This window comes from Leishmania infantum, chromosome 30 (assembly GCF_000002875.2).
Source record: "Leishmania infantum JPCM5 genome chromosome 30".
In the NCBI taxonomy this organism is placed as follows: Eukaryota; Euglenozoa; class Kinetoplastea; order Trypanosomatida; family Trypanosomatidae; genus Leishmania; species Leishmania infantum.
In genome coordinates this window covers 663,797-683,384 of record NC_009414.2, presented here as the reverse complement: position 1 = coordinate 683,384, position 19,588 = coordinate 663,797, and the positions used below count along the sequence as shown (strand labels likewise).

Below are 19,588 nucleotides of genomic sequence, written 5' to 3'. Positions count from 1 at the left end.
GCTATGAAAGAAAAGAATATTTTGGCGCGCGCATGGAGAACAGAACAAGGGAAGGGAAGAAGAGGGTGGGAGCGTCGAACACACAAAGGCACCACATTCTGAGAGAAAGGCGGGGAGCAAGATGAAGGATAAGAGAGGGCAAGAGTGTGTGTATATGCGTGTATGTCTGTGAGTGCAAGTGCAAGCTGCCCACCTCTTCAACAAAACACAGAGAAAGAGGAAAGCATGACCTAAAGCAGCAAAAGGCGGGGAGTAGGGTCGAAGAGGCGGGCATGCAGCGAGAGAGAGGGCGAGATGCACACAGTACGCCCACTCTCCGGACCGCAGTCCCAAAGCAGAAAGAAACCAATACGCACGTTGATGTGTTAAGCGCTCACACATGTTTTCGGTGAAAACATGCCGAAGATAGAACATGCACGGGGAAAGCAAGCCTATACGGAGAAAGGAGAACATAAAGGATGAAGCGACGTAAGAGGGAGGGGAAAAGGGCGAGTGATTTTCGTATGCGGCGCATACGTGCGGGTGGAGCGCAGCTGCCACAAAACTTCGCACCCGTGCTACCCGTGAAAGCAAACAAAAGAAAAGAACAAAAAAAGCACTGCGTGAAATGATCGGCCAGCCGCCGGACCCCACTCAAGTCGGTAGAGGATCCACTCGCGGCATCGTTTTGAGATTTGGGTCGACCTTGAACGCAGCACTTGTCTTTGCGCGCACCTCCTCCAGCGTTACGCCCTCAGAGAGCTCCGACAGCCACATCTCGTTGATGCCGCCCTTCTCCTTCACAAAGCGGAACGTGCAGAGCTCTGTGATGAGCAAGTCAACCACGCCAGTGCCGGTGAGCGGCACTCGGCACGATTCCACAACGCGGGGCTTACCCTCCTTGTCCGTGTGCTCCATCAGCACGACAATACGGCAGCCCGACATGACGAGGTCCATGGCCCCACCCATGCCCTTCAGCACCTTGCCAGGCACCCACCAGCTGGCAATGTCGCCGGTGCCAGAGACCTCCAGCGCGCCAAGCATCGTCAAGTCCAAATGACCACCGCGAATCATGCTGAAGGACTCGGCGCTGTCGAACAGCGAAGCACCTGACTTGCTCATGGTGACGGTCTGCTTGCCGGCGTTAGTGATGTCGGGGTCCACCTCCTCCGGCAGCGGGTAGGGGCCAATGCCGAGTAAGCCGTTTTCTCCCTGCAGCACCACGTCCATTTCAGGCGGAATGTAGCTCGCCACCATGTTGGGGATGCCGATGCCAAGGTTCAGTGTCATGCCATCCTTGATCTCAAGGGCTGCGCGGCGAGCTATGAGATTGCGGCCTGCATGTGCGTTCTTCCCGGTCCCCGTCGAGAACCCAGGCTTGCGCTCCACCACGAACTCGGCGGCTCTCCTGATGTTCGGTGGGCACACCAGGCGGTGCACATACACGCCGGGCAGGTGCACCGTCTTCGGGTCCAGCTCCCCGCACTCCACAATCTCCTCCACCTCCGCGATGCACACCTTCGCAGCCTTCGCGGACGCAAGGTTGAAGTTCTGCGTCGTCCCGCGGAACACGAGGTTGCCGCGCTTGTCCGCCTTCCACGCGCGCACAAACGCAAAGTCCGCCGGCAGCGCCATCTCCAGCGTGCACCACCGCCCGTTGAACTGCCGCGTCTCGCGTGGCTGGCTGTACTCGGCCACCCTCACCGCCTTGCCCGGCGCAAAGCGCACGGGGAGGCGGCCCTCGGCTACTGCGGTGCCGTAGCCGGTGGGGGTGTAGAAGGCGGGCAGCCCCGCACCCGCAGCGCGCAGACGGTCCACCAGCGTGCCCATGGGGCAAAACTCGATTTCAAACTCGCCGTGAAAGAGTCGATCCGAGAGAACGCTGTTCTCGCCAACGTAGCTGGTGATGATCTTCTTTAGCTGCCTATCGCGCGCGAGGGGCCCGGTCCCGTTCTCAGGCCCCGATGTCGTGCCAGCGATGAGGGTAAGCTGTTTTGTGCCCCTCTGGTTAAGCGCTTCGAGTAGCTCGAACGGGAAGCCGCAAAAGCCGAAGCCGCCGAGGGCGATGGTCGCGCCATCCCTCACATCCTGAAGGGCCTCGGCTGCCGTCAAGATGGCCGGCTTAAAACGAAACAGCGTTCGGCGGAGCATGTCAAGCAGGAAATGCCGGAGGAAAGCCCGGGAAAAAAAAAGAGCGGCTTCACGCTGACGAATTATGTGCGGAGGCTACTGTTGGGCGCAGTTGACTGGGCGGCTGTGCCGGTACGCGTTGAATGGATGCGAAGCGCCTCACAAGCTGATCGGTGGAGTGATCATGTCGATGAAGATTTAGAAACGAGATGAAGGATCATTAGCACCCGGGGGGGAGGAGGACGTTAATGGTACAAGTGCATGCGCGCAAGGTGGGAGAGAAGGGGTGGCATCAACGCTAGATGCGGGCCAGTTTCAGAGATCGAGTCAGTGGCTCATGCCGGTCTTTGGATGGTGTCGTTGGTGCACTGCTGCCTGCGGCGTCGCACACTCATCACCGACTAGTTGTCTCTAAGCAGTCATTAAGCCCGGTACGATGCATTAAGCCGTCGAGCAAGCTGGTCGACTGGCAAACCAAGCTAACGCGGGGATGCGCCCTTGATTTCAGGAATGTTGAAGGCACAGACATGTTGCTTCGCGATCGCAATGCGCGGCGTAAAATGGGCAAATCAAAAGCAGCATGCGCAAGAGGAAAAAGAATATGAGCGTCAGCGACGCACACATGCGAAATGAGTGTCCAGGTACGCATGCCAAAGAGCTGGTGCGTATGTGGGACACCGGACCTCACTATCGAGACCATAATGAGCGACCAAAGCGCTCGAACCGTAAACAGCACGTCGCCACCATCACCACCACCGCCCGGTTTTGTTATTCTGTTCGCAGATGACGTGTACTTCGTTGGTTGCTCCGAGATCGTGCATCCACACAAGCCAGATATCATGCGCCGGAGTACCTCGCGCGTGTCCCACGAATGGGATAGTTGACTCGACAAAGGCGGAGCAAGTTCCATTATGCCGACGAACCTGCGCGCACCCGCGACTGCCTGCTGCTATTGTGGAGTGTCTTTGTTTGTCAAGGCACACAGGCACGCACACAGGCTTCCTCTTCAAGTCCGTTTGAGTGGGTTCGAGTGCACGCGCTTCTCAGGGCACAGTCGACCAAGCGCTCAGGTGTAGTGTTCGTGTAAGCTGGAAAAGAGGGAGGAGGCCCTGAAGAGTGTCTGTCGCGGCGGAGGCATCGACTTGCAGCTCAGCAAGCGCATTGCGATAGAGATTGTGTGCCAGCACCCGCGTGGGAGGGGGGGTTTCTGACATGCCAAGAGGACAACCGCCATCAGCGGCCCCTTCCGCAACAAGAACGGCGAAGGGGATGCTAATAATAAAGGGGCCGCACACATGACTGCCGAGGGTGAGAGTGCGTGCGTAGTCTACCTTGCGCCAAAGTGAAGCAAAAAGTGGTCGTGGTGGTGATTCGGAAAGAAGCTTTAATAGGACAAGAGAAAGCGCAGAGTCGACAGCAATCCAGCACAAACACAGAGAGGGCGTGAGTTACTTCTTCCATGGGATGTCTTCCACGTGGGTGGCTGTGCATCGTTGCCTGCACTAGGTACCAGCGTTGTCATGCCTTCATGCGTGGATGCGTCGCACTCGACTTCGGCTGCGGTTATCGATATGATCTCGTACAGGAAAAGGATGTGTGGAGATGCCACGGAGGGAAGCAGTAGGGGCACGAAAAGCAACGGCAATGAAAAGAATTAAGAAAGACTATCAAGAGGACACAGAGCCATAGCGATGCATGTCCTCTCCATCTGCTAGCAGTGCCTTGAAGAGGGGGGCCTACGCGGGTTGTCTAGATGCCCGCATCAGCGGGCGTGTTTGCGCATAAAGGAATGAGGGAGAGGTGAAAGCTCGGATGATGAAAAGAGGCAGGAAAGGATGGACCAGATAGAGGGCACTTATCACTGTCATGTTGTTTGTGTGTGCGTGCGTGTGCTCTTACGGCTTGCGAGTACGATACCTCGTCATCAGCCCAGCACAGCTTGTGAGGTCGTCAGCGCGATGAAAATGCCAGCCGGCATGCCGGAGAGGAGGGAGAGGTGGTGATGACGAGAAGGCAGACAGCAGCGCTTTTCGTTATGCTCTTCTTCGGTTCTGTCTTTATTTTGTTTGTTTCTTCATGTTTTTCCCGTCCGCTGGGTTGCCTTTCGCGGTGAGTGGGGAGAAACGAGTTCCGCAGAGGAAACTGTCGTCGAGGCAAGGAAAGCACGTTGGGAAGGGGGAGGGGGCGTGCGGTTGCAATGTAGTGAGGTTGCGCGCGACTAGGCAAACCCAAGACAGGACGTGATAGAAGGAAGCCGCAGCATCGCACAATTTCTCCAGCGAGAGAGACCGTCACTGGCCCTTCTATGAGTGCCGAATAGGAAAGCTCAAGTCAAAAGCAGCCCGCGTCGTCTTTAGCAGACGAGTGGCGTTGCCGTTGCTGCCTCCCTCCCAGCGCTGCAGAGCCGCACATGTTCGACGCGTCATTCGTACGTACTTGCGAAGGGGATCCCACAGCTGATTCGGAGAACGCAGAGGTGGTGCCGCAGTCGAGAGATGAAGCGACGCACGTCGGCGCGTCAGCATACACTGACAAGCAGACGTACAGAAATCGCCGAGCATGTGCAATGGATGTGCTCGTCTCTCACTACCTGCGGGGAGAGGGGGCTACGCGATGGCAATGGGGCGAGCGCCACCTTTAATCATCCACAAAGGCAAACGCAAATACAAACAAGAGCGGGCCTTTTCCCTTCGCATCCTACATGCGAGGTCGCGGAGGCGGGCAGTCCAACCCGCGCGTCCCACCAAAGAGCTCATCGCTGTCCACCTTACCGCCGGGGTGCCACTCAGGAGGCGGGGCGGCAGCCGCAGCACGGGTCCACTCTCGCATCGCGGTGGCTGCCGCCTCATCCGGTAACTGCGGCGCGTCGGCAGCGCGAGCGGAGCTCATGCTGCACTGATGTGCGTAGGCCGACGGAAGCAGGTCTGACAAGCCTGTGTTCGCAAAGCGCGACAGCGAGGCGCTACATCGAGCGGAGGAGACGTCACGCACTGTGTGCAGCCAACTAACGTCCGCCACGGAAGCCTCTCTCTCGCCGAGCAGACCCGGCGGGATGTCCTTCATGGGTGGAAGACGGACGTGGTGCGTGCGAGCCAGGCACACAACGCAGTAGTACATGCCGCATACAATACGGCCTGTCTTTTTCGAAATATACACTTCATTATGAAGACGCCGCGTTTGTCCGCAGCGAGTGCACGCAAAGGTGTCCTGCGCTGTCGCTAAAGTGTGCCCCGTCTTCACCTTGGCGAACGCCACGCCTTTGACCACCAGTCCGTCGACTATCTGGCTGCGACGGCTCGCATCTTGCTCCGTCTGCTCGTCATATCCACCCTGCCTCTTGAGGTACTCGTCGGCATGCTTCTCAGTCGACGACGGCAGCTCCTCCTCTCGATGGAAGCAGAACACGAGCACCTGTAGCGCCCACAGGCCCTTCAGGATCACCCAGCGGTGGTTGTCGATGCATCCGGCGACGCTGTTGCCGACGAATTCCGCACCGTTACCGCCGGCGTCTCCGTTGACGTACAGGCTTAAATGCATGAGGCCCGTCGTATTATCCACGCGCACGTCGAGGTATGGCTGCGTTGCCGCCACAGCCTCACTGATGCGCCGCGACTGGCTTACCGAGTGATACACGTTTGCCGTTTCCTCATCCTCCGCCCCCTCTCCATCCGGGTCCAAGACGGTGCTGCCGGCCATGGCCCCCGCTCCGCAAGCGGTCATTCCAGCTCCGTTGACAGCACCTTCATGGTTGCCAGAACGCTCCGCGAACGTCGGCGCAGAGGGGCCGTTTTCTTGCCGCAGAAGACGCAGCAGGACGTTTACCCGCTTCTCCAGTGCTCTGTGTTCCTCTTGCGCGGCGTCGATACTCGCCGCACTCGGCACCACGTAGCGGCCATCGAAGATGCGAGAAATCGACGATGCAGGAGAGGTTGTTCTGCACTCGATATTGCCACAGCAGCGGACGGCGTGGCGTCGCTGAGAGTCAAGGAGGGGCGGCACACGCCACACACTCGTCAGATAGCGTCTGCCCTGCTCGAAAAAGTGCCACAGCTGCCACCGACACCACAGCGTGTACTCCTGCTGGCGGCGGTAGGCGCTCAGACCGCCAGGAGTGGCCGAAGGTAAGGAGCGTCGCCTCGCAGGGCCCCGCTGGCCATGAGCCATGGCTTCTTGACGCGGATCAGCATGCGATGGCCGATGAGCAGCCTTGTGCTCTTGCACAGTGTTGGCAAAGTGAGTGGTGTCGCCGGCCTTGGCGCGCGCGAGCAATGACAGCCGGTAGCGGCCCTTGGCACACGTTTGCCGCCACAGCCGCTCGTGCCTAAGGGGCTCCGTCGAGTAGGCCAGCAGCGCGTGCCACGCAGAGCTGGAGGGGTGGAGCACCAGGCCCGCACCCTCGGCCCACTGACGCACGCGCTTGCCGAGCATCGTCACTCCGATGCGCGACTCACCAGCAAGACGCTCAAAAACGCCTGCACTGCCGCTTCTGTGCAACGTCGCCGTTGCACTCACCATGGAAGCAGCTGCGGTCCCAACACTAGGATCGGTGCGCAGAGATGGGGAGTTTGTCATTTGCGGTTGCGAGGTTGCCCAGGCGCTCCGTGGCGAGGATTCAAAGGCATCGCGAACAGGCTCTGGAGGCGGCATCGGCGCTGCATCAGCGTCCGCCTGTCTCCTCGCCGAAGGCGGTAACTTGGGAACGTGGCAGTAGTACGGATTGGTGCGTGGTAAGGAGGTGACGACCGGGAATGTGGGAGACAGCGCTGGCTCACTGAGCTCCGCCTGCGCCAAAGTCGTGAGCGCGTTGGCGCACAAAGAGGTTCTGCTGCTGGTGGGGATGGGGGGGCTGTAGCACTTGGAGTCGAGCGGTGCACGCTGCCCGGGGTCCGCGTAGGCCGCGCCGTGATACTGCTGCCGCACCAGGTCAGCAGTGCACTCCGTGCCGGAGCCCCTGCTCGAAAGAATAATCCGCTTGCGAGGAGCTTGGCGATGACTGAGCGTCCCAGCAAGCAAGCGTTGTCGCCCTGCTGGCTGGCGTGGCACGAGCGCGAGCCCGCTACTAGGAACAGGATGACTTTTTGGGCGTGAGCGCAGCGGCGGAGCCGTGAGCGGCGGCTGTGGACGCTGTGACGCAGGAGCAGCGTCCGCAGCAGCAGTGCTGCGCGCCGGCCTGTACCCGAACACCTGCTCATGAGCGCTGTCTACGGTGTCTCTTTGCGGTGCAAACATGGTGACCTCATGCACTCGCGCAGCGCAGCCGCAAAGAGCGCAATAGAGTCAGAGGGGAGTACCTAGAAATGGGGTATTCAGAAGATGCTGAATCGAAGGGTTCAGCAGAATCACGACGGCGCACGGGGAGAATGGGCGAGCGAGAGGAGGGGCCACGGCTGCCAGCGCCGCTGCTTGCGCGTGCTGTGCGTTACACGCAGGTAACCTACGGGAAGGAGGCGAGAGCAGAAAGCGAGCATGAGGCACATCATCAGAAAACAAGATAGCATGGCATACGTTCATAGGCCTGAGCATCCGGAGTCGCACCCGTCTCACGCGCTCATGAGGGCGTAGGCGTATACGCGCCACACTGCTTCTGCCCCCTTCGCCGGCTTCCCGTCATCGTCAAAACCGTCCTGTGGACCTCACCTGTCTCTCCACGTTGCCGCTGCCCGCAGTGGAGACGCTGAGGAAGTGGGCTCCTTGCCGTTCCTACGCGAGTTTCTCGCTTTTTGTATGGATTTCGTCTTCTTCACTTGTCTTTCGTTCTAGTCCACACCACACTCGGATAGGGAGGGGGCGGGGGGGGGGCACGGGCACGTCGACTGTCCTCTGGAAGGGAGCGTCCAGGGAGAATCAGCATATATGACCACCGAAAAAAAAAAAACACGGGGCAGTCTCCTGGCGCGGCTTCCACACACGAAAACAAAAGGGAGGAGACACGACACGGCGGCAACCTGAAGGCGAACAAAACACAACAGGAAGCGATAAAGAATGCAAGTTCCACTCGACCGCCGAGAGAGAAAGAGAGGGAGACACACACAAATATACACACATACGGACCTGTGTCGCCGTCATCTATCTAGACGTCTATCAGGCACATGTTCTCGAAAGGCACGCCGATGCATGAAAGTAATAACAACACTAGCGAGCGAGAAAGGAAGCTGAAAGGGAGAGAGGAGGGCGTTGACAAACAAAGGCAGTTAAGGTAGACGCACAAGCAGCCCTCCGCCGCCGTGTGCGCGTTCGGCCTCTCCGTCCTTCACTTCTGACGCGCTCAGCTGGTTGACCCTCATCCTTCTCCGCATTCAATCCGTCCCGGTCAAACGGAAGAAGATGCGGCTTGACGGGCTGTCGCGACCGGAGGTGCGCGCATCCGCGCTCACTGTCGCAGGCCAGCCGTCGAGGATGCTGGTAATCAGCTCCACAACGGAAGCTGCGGTGCAGCGAGCGCGCAACTGCTCGAGCTCCGTCTTGATCTGCGGATCGCTGGCTTCACCGTTGGCACGACGACGCATAATACGCGTTACCTCCTCCAGCTCCGCTGGCAGTGTCAGGCCAGGCAGGCGCAGCGACACTTCACCGGCGGCGCCGCCATGAATACTGTCGTGGTACTTGCGCAGGTGCACAAAGTGTGGCGCACTCGCGTCGAAGGAGACAAAGTTGCCCTGCAGCGTTCGCTCCAGCGCTCGGTCGATCGACGCAGTCACAAGGGCGCCCACCTCCGGATCCACGGCAAGGCCGTTGTGCTGCAACGCCAGCCCCCACAGAGGCGATATCATGGCTGGAACGCCGAGCTTCTGCTGGAACACCACGCGGCCATGCAAATCTATGAGGCTGAAGTTAACCTGGTGGAAGCGGGTGGCCGGCATCTTGGCCACAAAGTCGGAGCGGCCCGTGTTACCGCCAACGCCGTCCACGTCGCACACGATGCGGAGATGCGGATGACACAGGATGCGCGCCTGGACGTCCTGGCCCACTGCTTGCAGCGACACGTCCATGTATGGAATCGCGGCTGCCGCGCTGTCGCGGGGCGGCTGCTGCTCTGGCATGAAGGCAGGTGCCGCAGCAGCTGCTGCGCCTAGCCGGTGCAACGGCTCCTCAGCGAATGCCTCTGGCAGCGTCTCTGCAGCAGTCGGTGCAGCGGTGTAGCTGACCTGAGCGGGTGGTGGCGCTTCCACGGCAGCAGGAGTCGGCTTCGCTTCGTGCCGAACACCGAGCACCGTGACCGTCTTCTCCACCTTGACGGCCCCTGTTGTCGGGTCACGCGCGGTGATGCGGATGAAGAAGGGCTTGTGCTCACCCTCGAGGGTGCCCTGCGCAGGTATCCGGCCGCGCTGCGGCACCATCTGCGGCGCCTGGTCGTCTACGGCGCCAAACAGCTGGTACTGCGGTTGAGCTGTGTAGATGTTGTCCACGTAACCCGGCCCACACGTGAAGAAGATCTCCTCCGGTGCTGCGTGGGCGACCGCGGCGGCCTGAGTGCTGGCAGCCTGCATCGCAGCGGCCGCACCGCTCGCAGTAGCGCTGCGTAGGCAGCTTGTCAGGAGCGAAAGCATGCGACGCCCCTGCGCGGAGAACGGGGCTGTTGACATGCTGTCGAGTTCCTTGGCAACCAGCGGCGCGCTCAGGTTGTGGCGCAACAGACAGTCCACAAGACGGCTCACAACGTCGGAATCCGCCCTTTCGTCTGCGGAGGGACCCGCTTGCATGGGCGGTCCCGCCACTGCGTGCGGCGGGTATGCCGAGACCGTCGGACTGGTGAAGGTCACGGCGCTCGGCAGCGCCATCTGCACTCGGCATGCAGACACGGCGCGGTGCGTCAACGTACTTGTCGCCGTCAGCAAGGCCGACTTTCCCGACGCCAACGTCACCGACCCGAAGGCCGGAATCTGGCGCGCAGGATCGTTGCCGACGGCGGCAGTGACCGAGCAGCCGGGGCACTGCACCGCCTCCAAGCCGTTGCTGGAGACGGTGAAGGAGATGGCGGGTGGCTGGCGGGTGAGTTGATCACGCACAAAATTCACAATCGTCATGCCAGGAATCGACGAAGGATAAATGTTCTGCACGAGGCGGCGCTGCTCATCCGGATTCGAGTTTTGCAGCGCCTCAGACAGCTCCTTCACCCAGGCCTCCGGCAGCGTCAGTGTCTGCGGCGGCGGCGGCGGCTGCTTCGACACGGCTACAGAGACGGGGGCGGGCCCAGACGTCGGTGCCACGTCCAGCGTTGCCTTCGAGACAGAGCCGTCTGCGTTTGGCTGCTCCACCACCGCTCGTTGAGGCACAACGCGCGGCAAGACAGCCGCGGCTGAAGGATCCGCCTGCGGCACGCCACCGACTGTAATCTTGCTGCCAGGATTTGCGCTCAGGGCAAGTCCACCCTTGCCGTCGTCTTTCAGCGCTAGAGAGACTGCCGCGGGCTCCAGCGACGGCACATGCGATCGCTGCCGCAGCAACACCCGCCCCTGCGCGTCGCTTACCACGATCTGAACCGTTTGCGCTCGGCGGTGGCTCAGCGGCAGTGCGGCGACACCGATGCCAAACGCGGAGCTGCCGTTTTCCCCGGTCAGCTGAAGGCTGAAGCCCGGCGCCGTCGCGACAAAGCTGGGCATCGCGGCAGAAACGGGCTCCGTGAGGGTCACCGCTCCCGCGTTAGGAATGAGGGGGGGATGAATGCGCGTCTCCAATTCAGGCACGTTCCCTGCCGTCAACGGAGCCCCTGTGGTCGCCTCGAGCGTCTTCTCAGCAAGTCCGCCACTGGGCGCCGGCGGCAGCGGCGGGGTAGCGGTGAATGAAAAGGGAGGAGGAGGAGGAGGCGGCGGCGGCGGCGGCGGCGCGCCGTCGAGCGGGAGATTTGCGACCAGAGCGCACTCCTTCGTGTGGATGGGAATGCGGAACCACCCCGCCGTGGGTCTTAGCCGACGGCCATCGGCAACAATGTACACCGCATCTGGGCTGCAGCCCTCCGGCGCGCGCATACGCAGCACACTTATACCCTCGCTGCCATTAAAGGTGAGCTTGCAGTAGTGCTTCATCGGGTTGCCGCTGGCCTTCACAGTCGCGATGAGGTTATAGTCGTGGCCATCGCCGGGCACCATGAAGGCGGAGGCCTGCTGCAGCGACACCGGTCGCGCGATGCCGCCGTCAACGCCCAACTCGCACTCTAACTCAACCCCCTTTGGCGTTTTCACCTCCTCGATTACTAAGTTGGATCCGCTGATGCGCATCGCAATCGATGTCGGGATCCTCTTGACGACGCCACTGTGACCGTGATTGATGCAGCCGGCGAGACGGTGCTCCCCGCGAAACGGGTAGGCGGCATCGTTCATGTTGCACCCGATGGGCACCAGCTTATTGCCTGCGTGCGGCATTGAAAAGTAGCGAAAGCGGCACGAGAAAGAACGCGAAAAAAAAAAACGTAAAGCGCAAAGAAATCGGCGCAAGCGTTCACACGCGAAGGCAGCGCGCCCGTGCACAGAAAACGAAGCTGGCCGGTTCAACGTGTGAAGGATGTATGTTCACAGTCTTGTATGAGGGGGCAAGGGAGGGGGGGGGGACGGCGTACGCGTGTGGGTGTCCGTGTGCGTCTATGGATGTATGTATGCTCTATCGTGTATGGCAGCCGAGCTCGATCGAAGCAGCGGCGCCGCCACGGCAAAAAGGGATTTGTAAACAGAAGGTGCAATTTCGAGGAAGGGAGCAAATGCAGGCGAGGCGCCCTGAAGTCTGTCAGCGGTAAGCAGAGAGAGAATCAGGTGTCTGGTAGCATGCCGAGGGGCGCCTTCCGTCCGCCGTTATAAAGATGGTGCTTCTCTATCTCTCTGTCTTCTTCCTCGGCGCTCGCACGACCGAGGCCGTCACCCACGACGCATACACTCAACGGAGAGGAGAGGAGAGAAGATGGGAGCAATGACATGGGCGCTTGGCGGCATGCGAATGCTGTGGTAACACTGCACGCAAGCCGACTAATGGATGAGCATGGCAGTACAACTCTCTCCTGAAAAGTGTGTCTCTTGGTGGCGAGAAAAGGATGCAAAGGCTACCAGACCGGTTTTCGCTGCTGCTGCAGTAAGCGCGGAGTCGGGTCTGACCTTGTGCAATCACTGGGTCGTACACTCGCATGGTGGGCAGCCGTGCATTTGTGTCGGTGTCGGTGCAGCACCCCTTCTTCGTTCTGAGCGCGCACAGAGGTCCTAATGGCAAAGCCGGAGCGGTGCCATCGTGCAGGTTCTGTAGATGAACGACACACACGCACACATGGCAGAGACTTTGCAGTGGCCCCATCCACGCCTATCTCCTCCGTGGAGCGTAGAAGTGGCACCGATGTCGATTGGTGGCTCTTTTCGTTAGCGCTCGTTCATCGAAATGTTTATCTTCTTTAAGCGTCACGTTAAACGTCAAGTTTTGGCCGAGACTCGAACATGTTGCGCCATCCTGCGCGTTCATCGCCTCTACAGAGGTGCACACTTGCACACACACAAGGGAGTAAAAAAAAAAAGATGCACAACAGCAGTTCGAGCACACATGCAGCCTGTGCGCGGCACGTGCACGCACCTTCCATGGGCGGGGGAGTCATGAAGAAAGCAAAAAGGCCCGCCCGCACGCCCCCCCCCCCAATGAGACATGGGGAGCGCCACCCGAGTGGGCTCCTTGTGGGCTTTCGCTCTTGTGGGCACCCAACAGACGCACGCGCAGCAATACACTATAAAAACAAGAGTATCGTCCGAGGTACTGAGAGCACCTTCTGCTAAAGTGGCGCGTGGGGCACCTACCATCCTCTCTAGCGTCTCACCTCAGAGGCCGCGCTCGACCTTTAGCACCTCCACCCGCTCGCGAATCTCTTCCACCGTGGCGGCCATCTGCTCCAACGTGTCGTTCTCGCGAACCAGCACAATGTCATCCTCGTAGGCGTCGCGCGCCTCCTCCTCGCAGATACACTGAATCTCAGCCTCCATGTTCTCCGCTCGCTTTGCCTCGCTGTACTGCCGCTTGGTCAGGCGCTCAAACAGAACCTCCGTGGATGTGTGGAGCACGACCACCATGTGAAACCAGCGCTCGGGAAACAGCTCGCTGGAGTGATAATCGACGACGTGGTTGCCCCGACTCACCATTATGGGCTCCATAAAATCGAGAAGGCGATCCTCGTCCTTCTCCTCGATAATGTGCGTGTCCAGCTCCGTGTCGTACTCGGTGTAGAAGTGGTTCTCTTTCACAAGCTTACCCACCTCTACGTGCTGAAAGCCGTCCAGCTCCGCGGCGATCATCTCCGCCATCGAAGTCTTCCCCGTTCCGGGGGTGCCGGTGATGAGGATGTTGATGCCTTTTGGTTGCTCCATGGCTGCGGTGCGGACAGTGGTGGCTTGTTGGCACGTGAAAAATTGAAAACACAGGATATGTGAGAAGCTCAGCGTTGCAATGAGCAATTTGCGCGCGTCTGTCTGCGGAGGTATGCGTCTGGAGACCCCGCTTCTAGAGGGCCATGCGAATGGCCGCGGAGGCCCACAAGTGTAGCGAGGTCGAGGATGCGGAAGGGATCGGAGAAGCGGGCAGGCGAATGGGAGACCATGAGAATCTGGAAGAGGTCAGTAAGACCAGACACAGCATGTCGCACATGGGGCGCTCCAGCTCCCAAATCGAGCAGCAGTACAGGAAGAGGGAAGGTTCTCGTACGAGCCGAAATGCCAGGTATCACCGCCTTCAAAGAGGGAGAAAAGAGGGAGCAAGAGGCGATCTTCATGGATAAGGCTTACTGCTGTGACATGAGAAGACAAGCAACTGAAAGCAACTACAACTGCTGCAAAAATAAGAAGCAAGAAAAACATGCACGCGTCCACCTCATTGTGTGGCACACGTGTAGCCAAGAAGCAGGCCATGAGAGGGTTGCATGCGTCAGCAAGCGGTGCGCAGGAACGCCCGCTCCATAAAGGGGGGAAAAAGCGTAGGGCGCTGTCTTTTGCCCTTGTTCGGCGCAACTCTCTTCAAAAGCGTTCCCACTTCCCCACCGGATAAAGGCTGCAGACTGCTTTGCCGCGCGCCTCCTCACTGATGCAGCCCTCCGGGTGCCCACGTACAGGCACTCCAAAGCGCCCTAAAACAAATCTCCGCGCGACGGTGGGCGCGACGGGCCCCACGCGGCCGCCACCGACACCTGCTCGCGGCGACGCTGATCGGCTTGATAGCGCGCGAACTCTTGCTCAATGCTGCCCTCATGCGCACTTTCATTGTCTAAGGAGGCACCGCGATGCCGCTCCCACATGCTGAGCGACACGTACTTCAGCTTGTTCATCTTCTTCCGGCCAAGTCGGTGGCCCAGCATAGCGGCGTGCTCGCGGAAGCGCCGTCGCTCGACGGCTTGGTGACACACCGTGCACCACATTTGGTCAGGCGGCAGCAGCTCCGCGGCGAGCTGCGATGGCCGCAGCTGTCGGCCAATGTACTTTTTCATTCTACCACGCTACCCTCCACCGCTATCTGGTCTACATGCACGGTTTCTCTCTACACATATGTGTGCCAATCCCCCTGTACTTGTCCAGAGATGGAACAGCTCGTTGGTGCAAGGATGCCACCAGAGCGTACAAGGGAAGCAAGACAGGTGATGGAAGAGCCAAATCTTAGCTGGAAGGAGGACGCATACAATCACGGAGAGAGAGAGAGACGGAGACAGTAGGTGGAGAGAGAAGTTCACGACGCCTCAACAAATACAACGACTCACCCCACCGTTCTCCCGCGGCGGAAGAACGGGCCTGCATGTCTCATCGAACCGGCGCCATAGATGGGCCCCGCGGGTCACTTGCACGCTTAATACGCGACGGGGGGGGGTATTCTCAGGTGCACTCGCTACTTGCTTCAGCCGCATACACAGGAGCAGGCGCACCCCATCAGGGAATCACACGATGTCCATTCTTCCTCGATTACTTTGCCTCTCCGCACTGGATGGCACACCGGCCATGCGCTTCTTAACGCGGGAGAAGAGAAATTTTGTTTTTTCCACCCATCATGTCCATTCTCCATCACAGAGCATGAGCCACACTCCACTCGGCCCCCGGCCCTGCCACAGGCCCGTCGCACCGTGCGAAGCAGCCTTAGACACATGCTTTAGAGCTATGCGCCGAGTCAGTCATCTGCACACGGCCTCTGCATCAAGCTCTAGCCGTCTCTCGCTCCACAGGCCGCCTCACAGCCGCTCACATCATGCCGGTCGCCACCCCTGGTGCATCCCCCTCGCCGTGGCGCAGGCTCCCCACACCAGTGGGCAGTGCGAGGGCCGGGTGAGGTACGCTCAAGCCACGCTGACACCCTGCCCATCATGTGGGTGGTGCAAACGTGCTCGCTGCCGCAGGCCGCTCCGACGCAACGTCAGCCAGGACCTGACCTCCAATATCAGCAGCGCTACACCACTCTCACCACGCCCTACGCCATAAGTACTTGACCATGTTACCACCAGAGGTAGCTCGGCGTCGGCAGAGATAAGGGGGCTCGCCTGGCTTCCTCCCCACACAGAGTCGGGGTGCACTAGACCCTGAGGATACGATGCGCCGAGGTGTGGTCCTCCGGCATCAGGACGAGAACATGCAAAGCAGCAAAATGAAGCGCCAGCGTTTCGTTCTCTCGCCATGCCTCTTAACCACCTGCATCTGCGGGGGCCGCAAAGCCCGCACCTAGGTGTGATCGGCGTCGCGCTCGTTGTTGTCTTCGTCGCTTGCGCTGCCGCCCCCGTCACTCTCCGCAGAGGAGGTACTGCGTGTGGTGTGCGCAGGGATCGCCTGCTGCGTCAACAGCATGTGGTGGTCTGCGCCACTCTCCGTGCCGCCGCTGTCATCGTCGGTGAGGCGGATCCACGTTTCCAGGCCTGGTGCGGGGAACGACAAAGAGCGACGGCGCGTTGTGCCGTCCAGGTGGTGTGCAGGATCCATCGTCGCCGTCGCTTCTTCTGTGGTCGTCGCAGCAACTAGCGGAGCAGCACCCTGCCGACGAGACGACTGCGACACGGGCTGCAACACCATACTTTGACAGTGCTGTGTCGGCCTCGCCATGTGAGAACGACAGGTGGAGGAGTGCCGGGAGCCGTGGCCCCGTCCATCGTCGCGGTCGAGGTCCTCCCGGCCGTCGCTGCCGGGCGCCGTGTACGACGCAATGTAGCCGCCATAGTCGTAATGACTGAGCATGTCCTCAGAGACCTCGGAAGCGTCGTCGAGATCGAGCTCCACAGTGCGTGCCAAGGGGTGCCTCATGTAAGATGACCGTATCTGGATCGCGTCGGAGGCGGCCATGTTGAGCGCCATGCGGCTTAGCTCACCTGGTGATAAGATGATCGGAGAGCGCATGCGCACAGCTCTGATGGCGACGGTGGTCGACGGCGTCGAGATGGAGCTATTGGTGGAGTGGTCGTCTTCGATGCCACCTGCAGAGGTCGAGGAGGAGAACAATGTCACCGCATGTTCTCCTTCGCCCCTCAGCACCGCCATCGGACGGGCATCGGTCGAATCCAGGGCCATCGTCTCCCGCCCGCGCGCACGCTTTCGTTCGCTAGAGATGCCACCATCATGACCGTGACACACCGCTTTCTCGCCATTTTGGGCATTCCATCCATCGGTGGATCTCTGGGCGTCCACCAGCGGCGCTCCTTGACTTGCACGCTCACTGCCGTTCTGGGTGGCAAGAGGGTTCAGGCTGTGGAGGTAGCTGCGAAACTCATGCTCAGAGGTGCAGCGTCTCGACGGCGGCGGAGTGGAGCAGGGCGCGATGAGCGTCGTCTGCTCGTCCGGATGCGCTGGTGCAGCTGCATGCCCCGTCTTATGCGGGGAAGGCGACGGCAAAGCAGATGCCGAAGCGCTGTCTACGAGAGACAGTGGTGCCACTAGCATTTCTCCGCTTGAGGCCGCCGCACCCTCGCGTCGCACAGACGGTGTCGCCTCGCAAGACGGCGTCGATGGATGATCGCTTCTTGCAAGACTGCTGCTGCTCATGTTACTGCTGTGTGGGGCGGAGGCAATGCTGCTGTCGGTGGTTGACATCGCCGAGGAGGCGGAAGCTGGAGATGCAGCGGAGGCTCTCACCACAGACATGAGGAATTTATGTATGGCATCGCCCGCACCTTGCTCTGCCACATCGCCGTCGTGCGCCTCGCCCGCGCTCGTCACGTCGCCGTCATCACCGCTGCCAAATGCAGTCACCCCCTCGTTCTCGACAGACGTGCCGCTGTGAAGCGACCGGAAAAGCGATGCAGTGGAGGAAGGCGAGGTCGCGAAGATCATCCGCTGCGTGGGTTGCTCGTTCATCGCGGTCGTCGCTGCTTTGCCGGGCACGGCTACCGGTGATGTGGGGGGTGACAGGGAGAGCCGTGCGCTCGTCCGGTATATCAAAGGCGTTGCACTGAAACCTGTATCGCTGAGCATCCTGCCCGCGCCGGAACCGCGGGCGACGGGTGTGCTCCACACCAGGGAGCTGCGCCGCTCCTGCCGCTGGTTACCGCTGATCCCATCACCTCTGCCCCCGGTGCCTACAGCATCGACGTCTACAACCGTCTCCTCATCCTCGTAGATGAATACGTCGTTCATGTCGCACAGGGAGTCGCGCAGCCCCACGAGTTTGCCCTGCACGGGCGACAGCGGCGCCGTCGCCTCCTCTCCGTTCATGGAGGAGAAGACTGTGGAGCCGCACTGGTCACCGGAAGCCTTGCTGCCTCGGTTGTGGTATTGCTCGTGAAGATTGGTGCCATTTTCCGTGCTCATGGGGAGCTCCGTTCCTGCTGAGCTGCCGGTGACCCCTACACCGTCAGGTGGCCCTGTCTGCACAGCGCATAGGTCATCGTCCTGCGGCCGTTGCGCGCGGTGAGAATTGCTGCTGTCTGCGAACAGCGACACCACAGACGATGCAGCACCGGACGAAGCAGTTGAAGGACGCGTCGAGGAGTACCGCGGCATCTGACTGGGGCCTCGACTATCTGTGAAGGTCAGCCGTAGCTCTGACTCGCTCGCAAGCTCGCTTGGCGAGATAAGCGTACGCCGCTCCGCCCAGCCGTAGGCATCGACGTCATCGTAGTAGTATTGATCACCGTGATGGTGCGCGCGAAGGCTGGCCAGGTGGTCCAAGAGGTCGGATGCAGTCTCTGTGCTTGGGCCACCGGCTCTGGCACTGGTCGGTGTAGAAGAGGACTGTTGCTGCGCTTCCAACGGCGATCGAGGAGCCAGTCGCTGCGTGAGCCCTTCCTCCTGCTTGCTTCGTGCAGCCAGAGAAGCTCTGCATTCGACCTCCAGCGACACAACCTGTGCAGCTAGAAGCGTCGGTGCACTCTCGCACGGCAGCACAGCCGCCCCCGTCTTAGTATCAAGGAGACGCTCAACGCGAACGCGGCGCTGCAAGCGTAAGCGGTCTATGATGGCCTCGCGCAGGGTCAGTGGACTCTGCAGCGTCTTAGATGGATCAGCCTTGCCGATCGACGTCGGCAGTGGCAGACCGATGCGAAGCGTGTGGTGGTGTGTGCGCACCGTGAATACAGTAGGAGACTTGGATGTCGTCGCTCCTGCTGCGGGTGCCGACGATCGCGCGAGGCTTAGCATGAGGCGCTTTGCCCGCTCAGCTGCAGGAAGCATCGTTAGACTGAAAAAGGCCGCGTAGCACGCCCCGCCCTCCACCTCGCCTTCTGCGCCATCATCCTCTGCATCCACGGCACCCACAGACTCAGCCTCGGAAGAGGTGAGAAACACATCGGTGGAATCATGCTGCTGCAGCATCCACTCTTCCGCGGACCGCATGGGTAGAGAAGTCGCTGGAGGCGCGAAGCATGACTGCAGCGATGACGACGACGGCGTCTGCGAAGTCGCGTCGCTGCTACGAGCCATCATGCGCTGCAGTTGGTTGATGCAAATCCATGGTGCGTTAGAGGTGGTGTTAGACGCAGCTTCAGGCGGCGCAGATGAGGCGCCTAGTACAGTCGGGGCTTTGCTCGAGATTGCCGCTGCCTCTGCGACCACCGAAGAGGAGCAGCTAGCGCAACAGCGGAACTGCGCCTCGCCGGGGAGGCACACCGGTGCCCCTTCACATCTGCTTCTGCTCTGCTCCTCATCGGCGGCCAAGATTAGTTGCACGTCCTCTGGCGCGCTCGGCCCGGCAGCAGGCGGCGTCAGTGACACAGACAACGGACTGAGCCGGTGCTCCTCTACAAACGACCTTGTGCGAGAAGCCGGCACATGCAGTATACAGTAAGTCGATAAACGGCCTTCAAGCCCGTCACGAAGCTGGTGGAGCTTCACGGTTTCCGTTTTCTGATCCACCGACTGCAGAGACGACGAGGCGATGGATGCCAAGGGGATCAGCACATCACCACGGTAGTCGGCCGAGCGGCTGCGAAACAGAGGCTGCTTGGCCTCAGGCTTCCCGTCCGCCTGAGATGCACGACGCGCTTGGTGGACGCTGGTATCGGAGAGCGGCGCGCACTGAAAGAGCGAGATGCGGACGCACTGGCGCGAAACAGCCATGGGGCTGGCGTTCA

General features: G+C 60.4%; 6 protein-coding genes across 6 annotated transcripts; all 6 read right to left on the bottom strand.

Moving 5' to 3' along the window:
• Positions 1-633: 633 nt before the first annotated feature.
• On the bottom strand, positions 634-2,130 carry LINJ_30_1910 (succinyl-coa:3-ketoacid-coenzyme a transferase-like protein; the record flags this gene model as incomplete). Its single annotated transcript, XM_001467000.1, has 1 exon — positions 634-2,130. The coding sequence occupies one exon, from the start codon at positions 2,128-2,130 to the stop codon at positions 634-636; it is 1,497 nt and encodes a 498-aa protein (XP_001467037.1).
• A 2,676-nt stretch (positions 2,131-4,806) lies between these two features.
• On the bottom strand, positions 4,807-6,624 carry LINJ_30_1900 (hypothetical protein, unknown function; the record flags this gene model as incomplete). The annotated part of the gene is made up of 1 exon (XM_001466999.1): positions 4,807-6,624. The coding sequence occupies one exon, from the start codon at positions 6,622-6,624 to the stop codon at positions 4,807-4,809; it is 1,818 nt and encodes a 605-aa protein (XP_001467036.1).
• A 1,781-nt stretch (positions 6,625-8,405) lies between these two features.
• LINJ_30_1890 (conserved hypothetical protein) lies at positions 8,406-11,468 on the bottom strand (the record flags this gene model as incomplete). The annotated part of the gene is made up of 1 exon (XM_001466998.1): positions 8,406-11,468. The coding sequence occupies one exon, from the start codon at positions 11,466-11,468 to the stop codon at positions 8,406-8,408; it is 3,063 nt and encodes a 1,020-aa protein (XP_001467035.1).
• A 1,422-nt stretch (positions 11,469-12,890) lies between these two features.
• On the bottom strand, positions 12,891-13,433 carry LINJ_30_1880 (conserved hypothetical protein; the record flags this gene model as incomplete). Its single annotated transcript, XM_001466997.1, has 1 exon — positions 12,891-13,433. The coding sequence occupies one exon, from the start codon at positions 13,431-13,433 to the stop codon at positions 12,891-12,893; it is 543 nt and encodes a 180-aa protein (XP_001467034.1).
• A 752-nt stretch (positions 13,434-14,185) lies between these two features.
• On the bottom strand, positions 14,186-14,542 carry LINJ_30_1870 (conserved hypothetical protein; the record flags this gene model as incomplete). The annotated part of the gene is made up of 1 exon (XM_001466996.1): positions 14,186-14,542. One exon carries the CDS (start codon positions 14,540-14,542, stop codon positions 14,186-14,188), a length of 357 nt encoding a protein of 118 aa, XP_001467033.1.
• A 1,213-nt stretch (positions 14,543-15,755) lies between these two features.
• On the bottom strand, positions 15,756-19,574 carry LINJ_30_1860 (conserved hypothetical protein; the record flags this gene model as incomplete). The annotated part of the gene is made up of 1 exon (XM_001466995.1): positions 15,756-19,574. One exon carries the CDS (start codon positions 19,572-19,574, stop codon positions 15,756-15,758), a length of 3,819 nt encoding a protein of 1,272 aa, XP_001467032.1.
• Positions 19,575-19,588: the final 14 nt, after the last annotated feature.